At 37.0% G+C, this 8,064-nt stretch overlaps 1 protein-coding gene across 2 annotated transcripts in view; it reads right to left on the bottom strand.

Annotated features, from left to right (window-relative positions):
* Positions 1-790: 790 nt before the first annotated feature.
* The window catches only part of LOC121269132 (neutral cholesterol ester hydrolase 1-like), a 42,181-nt gene continuing 34,907 nt past the window's right edge, over positions 791-8,064 (bottom strand). For both annotated transcript variants that reach the window (XM_041173621.1, XM_041173631.1), the window contains 3 exons: positions 6,674-6,743; positions 5,288-5,459; positions 791-3,452 (listed from right to left, as the gene is read on the bottom strand). In XM_041173621.1, coding sequence (XP_041029555.1) covers positions 2,835-3,452; positions 5,288-5,459; positions 6,674-6,743 — 860 coding nt within the window. In that variant the 3' untranslated portion in view covers positions 791-2,834. The remainder of the gene's footprint in view (positions 3,453-5,287; positions 5,460-6,673; positions 6,744-8,064) is intronic.

Here is an 8,064-nt window from a genome sequence, read left to right as displayed (position 1 = left end):
CAAGACTCACATTTGGCCCTTCTGGGATAAAAGCCCTTTTTGGAAAGGAAAAAATTGCATTTTGTCCATTGTCCAGCTAACTTTACCCTATCTGATAATTAATAAGTAGAGTTCTGCAGTTTGTTATTATCACAATTTAAAAACACATTATTAGATGTCTTTTTATTAAAGTGACATTTTTAAATATATAGAAAGGCCCAATGATCATTATGTATCTGATGTGGGATTAGCTGATTACTCATCTGAGCAGACAGTCTACTTTGAGAGATGGAGATGTATTGTTGTTCCCTGCCTGTTTAAAATAACTTGTCCTCACAGCCCAAGTTATTTGGATTTTTAACTTGTAAATTTTTTTGAGGAGCTCACAAATCGTAAGATGAAATGTGAATTTCCATTTTTGATACATATCCAATAGATTTTCACGCAAAAAAGGGTCATACGGACTCAAAATGTTAACTCTCTTTCTCTCTCTCCACAGATGCTGTCAGATCTGCTGAGTTTTTCCAGCATTTTCTGTTTTTGTTTCAGATTTTTTTTGCGCCATCCTAGTAAAGTGAAGGTATCAGTCCTTCTGATCTCTTACGAGAGTTTGGGTTACATAAATAGTTGATTAAAAAAAAACAATTAGTTTGCTTATATTTTTCTGTTATAAGCCATGTTCTTGTCAATAATTTATAAAGTTATATGCTAGGTCAAAATTTGAATTTATATTATTTTCAAATAACAGGCAAATTGCAATTATATCTTTGTTCATATACAACTGAAACATAAATGATGTCAGAACAGACACTGATTTCCATATTTTATTTTTTTATATATATATATATATATTTCAAACAATTATTTTAACATTTTTTCCTGGCGGTTATACCAAACGACACCTTTCATTACTGCATGAATAGTTCTGTTCTATCACAGGCACTAGTTGGTACAAATGTAAACAATATAACAAACAGATAATAAGCCACTATGTATGTAAAGAAATCTCTACATTTTTCATACTGATTCTAACATTTTTCTTCTTCCATCCCAACTTGCCAACTTTAGCAATCTCTAAAGTTGTTTCACAGTTGCCCACTTGTTTGACTGGCTGATTGTTATTTTTACTATTTTACTAGTCCATAAATTACATTTCCAAAAATGTTTTCTCATCTAAAAGGGAACAGGTGATTCTGAACAAAGTTTAGGTCTAATTTAGGGCTTTACCACAGCTAGGGTTATTTTGGCAAAAGCTTAAGTGCTAAAACAATCACTGATGTTATTTTAAAAATATGAACAAATTTGTAATTGGTAACCGTATACTGATATGTAATTAAAAGTTAGTTTTGATCCTGACTCTACAAGTCAAGGAAGCTACCACAATTGACCTTAGTCAAAAATAATCAAATCATCTAGGATTCCCACTCCTAATCACTATCAAGTGACTCCTAAATACCAATGAGCATCAGGTGAGGTAAGGATCCAAATTTGACAGCGCTGTCGCTGTCAACACAGTCTACGCTCACATGAAGAGTTCAAGTAGGATATCACAGGGCTTTTGAAACCACAGAAGTCACTACATTCAGAAGGTGAGAAAAAGATATGGCAGGGGGAAGGGGGATTGGCCGGGGGTGGGGTGGTGGGGAGGAGGAGGAGGAGGAGGAGGAAAGAGGAAGAACTTAAAAAGGAGTTAGTCACAGTAGCAGCAAATGAAAAAAAACTTTATCTACAAGTTTTCAGTAACAATAATTAATTGTAACACTGATGTTGACTAACCAGCGATCTTATGTATGGTCATGAGGCACAAACGCCACCGTTATCACAGAGGCATCCATCAACACCAGGGCACCCCTCTGAAGACCCCATTCCTTTGACGCCCTGCAGGGAGGCTGCCAGATTTCATACCAAAGCACTTGGGAGTATTAAATTATATTTTCCTAAGCAACTGACAATATAAAAATCTTCCAAAACAACAAATTAATTGATCATTTTTTGAGATAGCATTTCAGCATGACCAGCAAAATATTACAGAAAATTTAGAACTAAAACTAGCAAAATACTGTAAAAAACCACACAAAACATTGCTAAATATACAGCCTTTTGTATAACTAATTTCAAACTAAATAAAAATCATTCTGAATACTGTAATATAGTGTACTCCTGATAAGATCAATTTCAACGTTGCCAACAAAAAAGTTCTGTGAAACTTAAAATGAAGGATAATGAACATGCAAAAATAATTGCAAGACAAATCTCATCAGATGGTTTAGGTGACAAAAACAAAACAGTTGACTTTCAGCAGTTTTAAGGTCAGCTGAAGCAAAGTGAGATTAGTACTTTCAGGTTACTCAGTTTTTGGGGAGGTTGTTTTTTTAAACTTCCAGCTATGTCATTTTTAAAAATAAACTAGGATTTATTACTTAAATTTGTGGTGATTCCACAATGAGCATTAATCATTGATGAAGATTTCTTCACATGCTAAGGTTAGCATGTAAATGAGATGCTAAGCAGTCCCACTTTATCATTATGCAAAACCATACTAATAGCTAACACAGCTATTTCTTCCTAAATTACACCTTTGTCTTTATACAGATTTATTGTAGTAGAGCGAATGCACATTAAATTTTTTATCAAGCCTAACAAGATAGCTTCAGTAATTCTATAACACAAATTTGCATTGGATTGTTGCATTGCATAAATTTTTTATCAAGCCTAACAAGATAGCTTCAGTAATTCTATAACATAAATTTGCATTGGATTGTTGCATTGCATAAATATGTAGTAGATCTTTTTCAAAAGTACAGTTTGCATGAGCAACATTTTCTATTACAACTTCCCAATCCCTGACAAAAGGTTCACAAATTTTTGTCTAGCCAGTTTATATAGTTACTCATGATCTTGCTTCCCACATCAAAGTTGGTAGGTGGCAATGCAAATATCATGGCACCGTGAAATCCATCTTCATAGTGGTCAAGAGTCACTTCTATTCCAGCATCTTCTAAGCGCTTTGCATACATTATTCCATCATCTCTTAGAACATCATGTTCACAGGTCAGAATGTAGGCTCTTGGTAACAACTGCAGGATTTCTTTATCTGCAATTAATGGAGCTGCTCTTGGGTCCAGTAATGCTGGCAACTCCTTTATAACCTGTGGACTTCCCATTACCTGGATGACAGGTTTGTAGTTTTTTATAAATGATTGTGGTAGAAGGTTTGTCCAGTTTAAGCGATCGCGGATAGAGCTCAGCTGACTTAGGTTTGAAGCTGTGTGGTTGTTGACCAACATTGCCTGGACAAAGCTTGGATCCCCATTCAGGTACTCCAGCCAGAAACGGGCCATGACCTGTTTGTACAAGATAGGTGCAGCCATATTCTGTTGGTAGGAAGGAGTATTAAAATCAAGAGCCTGAAGTACTGGGTATATAAGAGCTTGAAGCTTGAGTCGGGTGTTGATACTTCTGTCCATAACAAGCTATAAAACAAAAACAGAAGGATTATTTTTTGATGCTTTGATCATTTTTGAGGGACTTGGATGCTACCAGAGTTTTCAGCCACATTACAATGTTTGCAATAACTCAAGAGAAACCAATGTTTTCTTAGAAATTATTCTCATTCGCCTTACAGCTTTGATAGTAGTACTGCTTAAATAATTTGGAAAATATACACAATACTGTTAACTGGTAAATTTATACAGCATTTAACTAAAGTCATGTTGTATGCATAGAAAATGGGCAGATGAATGAATACATCTAGAAAAGAGAGAAAGATTTGCATTTATATAATGTCTTTCACGACCTCAGAATATCCGAAAGCTCTTTACAGCCAATGAAGTCCTATTGAAGTGTAGCCACTGCTATGATATAGGATTCAACAAAGAAAATGTGATAATGGCCAGATGATTTTTTTTTTATCAATGTTGATTTAATGATGGACGTTGGCCAGGACACCAGGGATAAGTGTTACACTCTTTGAATGATAATATTGACATCTTTCAAGTCTGAGAGCAGACAGGGCTTTGGTGTAACAAAAACAAAAGTTCTGTCCTGACGAAAAGTCACTGAGCTGAAACATTGGCGAGGATTGCCCAGTCAGTGAGTGGGGTGTGTAAAATGACGCAGGATGACATCAGGCGGAACTCCCAACGTCACCCCGCTCCATTTAAATTTTCAGCTAGGCAGGGGCTCAGCAGAATCAGTTGTGTGCTCACCGACCTGTCAATGGCCAATTGAGGCCATTGACAAAGCCGTTAAACTAATTAATGGACCTGCCCGTCCAACCTTAAGGTTGGCAGGCAGGCCAGGAGCCCTGTCGGGCATTATATAAAGCATGAAACCTCATCCACGGGTGGGATGAGGTTTCATGTAGGTTCTAAAAAAAAATGTAATTAAGGTGTATTTAAAAGTGATGGACACGTCCCAACTCATGTGCATGACGGGACATGCCAGGAAAATATTTTTTTTCTCTATTTTTCAGATTTTTTATTGTAGAGCCGACCTCCCTGAGGCAGCACTTAACCTCAGGGAGATGAATGCGCTCTCGCAGACGTCATGCTAGGCGGCCTTAATTGGGGGCACCAATCGGAGGCGCGCCTCCACGCACCCACTCCTAAACTTCGTCCCCTGGTGGGGGGAAATTCTGCCCATTAACTCTGTTTCTCACTCTATAGATGCTGCCAGACCTGTTATGGATTTCCAACGTTTTCTGTTTCAAATTATCCTTTTAACATTTCATCCAAAAGCTAGCACCTCTGACAGTACAGCACCCGCTCAGTACAGCGCTGAAGTTTCAGCTGAGATTTTTGTGCTCAAGTGAAGTGGGACTTGAACCCAGAACCTTCTAATTCAGAGACAAGAGCGCTACCAACTGAGCTATGGATGACAGATCAAATAATGACACTCAAGTCATAATTGAGTTGTTATCTGCTATAGCATTGAAGTTCCTTTATAAAAAATCCACAAGTTGCCTTTTCAAAGTTGTAAACGATTATTCTATTTTAACGTTATAACAACATTCTGGCCTTGAACACCAGTGCAACATATTTGGGATAAACAATTTACATTTGTTTACATTTCAAAAATTCTCCAGTTTTGCACAAATAGTTTTCTTCAAATGTATATTTATTGTTATACATGTTGAGTTGCTTTCTCCTTCAGTATTAAGTGCACCTGCACATTCCACAACAATGGATTTGTTCCAATTCTAAGTTTAAAATCACGAGAGGAATTATGCTAATTAGTGAGAGGTCATCAGCTAATATTTTGTTAAAATTATCATATAGTTTGTCCAATCCATAATGAGAGGTATTACCTGCTGAGTTACAGCAGCAGCCAAGTTTCCTCCAGCACTGTCTCCAGAAACTGCAATTCGATTTGGATCCACTGAGTATTGGGATAAAATCTCAGGCTGTAGGAAATACTTGGTAGCACTATAAGCATCATTAATCTGCTCAGGAAAATGAACCTCTGGGACAAGACGATATCTAAATTCAAAGGCACACAATGTAATTAACTTCAATAAGACTCAACTTGTGAAGTTCGACTTGATATAATACTTTTCTGAGTCATGCTGTACTAAGAAAAATGCAATTCTACGTTATATAATTTAATTCGAATATTCAAAATGTTAAATCCAATTTAAGAAAAAAAAGTGTCTATAGTGATCATTACGCAATGTCAGCCATAAACATCTGTAAATTTTCTCCTTTGGACATCTGTTATTTGCTTCTTCCTCAGTGGTAAGTTTCTGAGAGAGAGAGAGATTGGATCTTGTTGCACCTATTTTTACAGGTAGGGTATGGGTGAAAACAAATACAAATTTATGGGCCTTGTACAGGCTTACTGACTGTTTAAAGGATCCCTCTCAGAAATTGGTCTGTGTATTGATGAAAAAGACGACATATCTAAGCTATTCATCTTGCACTCATCAGGACACTCAAGAATATCAGAATAAGGGAGGAAAGAACAATTTATACTTTGTGAAAAGTGTGCTGATTGGTTGACAAGTGGCATTGCCATGGAGAATGCACTGCTGATGGTGACTGACAGTTAAATTTCAAACAATGCTTGACAGTTAATTTAAATTGGTCTGCGTTGAGTAGTGCAGGTGTCAGTTATGCTTTGATCAGGATTTCCTGTTCTTGCTGTGGCCTAACCAGAGGTCTTTAAAGAATTAATATTACTTGCCCCAATACTCACTGACAATATACCAAAAATCATATGGAAATTCTCCCTCAAAATCCTTTAGCATTGATAAGTAAGTTCTTTTTGAAATGAAAACTCAACATCTGTCTGTTGGTTTCCTGAACCAGAAGTGGCATACAGCCAAGAACAAAGGGCCAAGGCTCACAAGTCAATCCTTGATCAGACAGTTCAAGTGCAAATAAATCTTATCAATGCAGTGTTGCATCTAGCCACAAGTAAACCTCTTAGCATTGTTTCATTTTTGGCTACAAAATGAAAAAAATTACAGTTGTTAGAGTAAACAGATTCCCTTCCATGAGGGTGAAAATACTGAAGTAGAAACCAGATGGAACCTAATCACAAAGTAACTTTTAATTCTGATTTTGATAGTATACATTATTCAAGATAACTGATACCCAATTAACCAACCCTGAGTTTTCTGCAACCGACCTACAAAATTATCCTAAACATGCATCAAACAAGAGAATAACACTGTTAGTTTGCAGTTACTCACTCAATGGAGACAAGAACAGCATTCATATCTTTTGCCATCTTCCGACAAAGGTGGTCATATGATCGCATTTCTGAATAAACAAGACAAAAAACAGCATTCTTTGCAGTCAGGTGTGTTTTAATGAAGCTGGCCAAATTTTCTGGTCAATGCTTATTAAGGGTTGATGGAGGCCAATAAGGCTTTGGCTTTCTGAGACAGATGCTACAGCAAGCCTCAGAGACCTGAAGCAGGAGGGAGAGGCAATCACTGAGCAACCTGTGGAAATGTTTTCTTTAGTTCAAAACTTTGTTTTAGTTGTTGGAACCTGTGCACATGGCCATGCTCCATCAATAGTTGAATGATTCCTGTTCTACTGAGTTCCAAGGTCCCTCTGCCTACTTTAGAATACCAGTGTCAAAGCTGAAATAACAGGGACCCTGTTGATCAACCCCATAGCCCTGCTTTGTTCTGGAAATGGATGAAGAGTTTGAGGCAGATTTCTGAGCGTAAGAGCATTGATGCCTATAAAATATATTTTTTCTATTTGTATCCAGAGGAAACCTGCTCCGGATACAAGTTTGACACACTATTTCCCAGTTCAAGTCAGGCCTTTGCATTAAGGGGTTGGAATGAAGGGATCCATGAACAACCAAGTTCATGTAAAAAAATTTGTTGACTAACATGCTTTACAAGCTACATGAGATTAATGAAATTTTGGGATATAACAAATTTTGAGATGTATTATTCCTGGCCATTTTGTTCCCTTGAATTTATACATTTAATAAATCCACGAGGCTACCATAGGAAAATAAATGGCAACTATAAGCTTTAGAGTGGAAAACAAAACATCCTCCACTGCACCAAGAATGAACACATGAATGATAATACAGAACGAGGACAATAAGATTGCAATTAAATTTTGTAACCAACATTCCAAACCATTATACACATTTAGAACCTGAATTCTACAGTCCAGATCAGTCATACATTCACTCCCACTTATGTGAAGAAAGTACAGTGTGGGTTTGGATGGCACAGGGAGAGGGGCCAGTCAATGAACTGCTAACATCAATTCAGCAATAGACAGGCTCGAATGAAAGCTGTCTATCTTCTAAAATGTATTTTGCAGTACATTAGGCATACAGAACTGCATAACACAATTCTTGATCACATTCAATGCTGGTGAGTTTGTTATTGCGGGTTTATCTCGGGATTCATTGGGTTCTTACTCTAGGAGAGATCTTGCTGGAAGCAATGGTAAATAAATGTTTTGAACAAAAGACATGCTATTTTCAAAGGTTAAGTAAACCAAGACACAGATGGAGCTACTCTGCGAGATGCTTCACACTCATCTCCTCTCAATGAGTGACATAGCTACTGAGCATATGCGTAAGGAGCTATCATTGGGGATA

Source organism: Carcharodon carcharias, chromosome 2, assembly GCF_017639515.1.
Source record: "Carcharodon carcharias isolate sCarCar2 chromosome 2, sCarCar2.pri, whole genome shotgun sequence".
NCBI lineage: Eukaryota > Metazoa > Chordata > Chondrichthyes > Lamniformes > Lamnidae > Carcharodon > Carcharodon carcharias.
The sequence above is the reverse complement of the archived record's forward strand: the minus strand, read 5'-3'. Positions and strand labels throughout refer to the sequence as shown.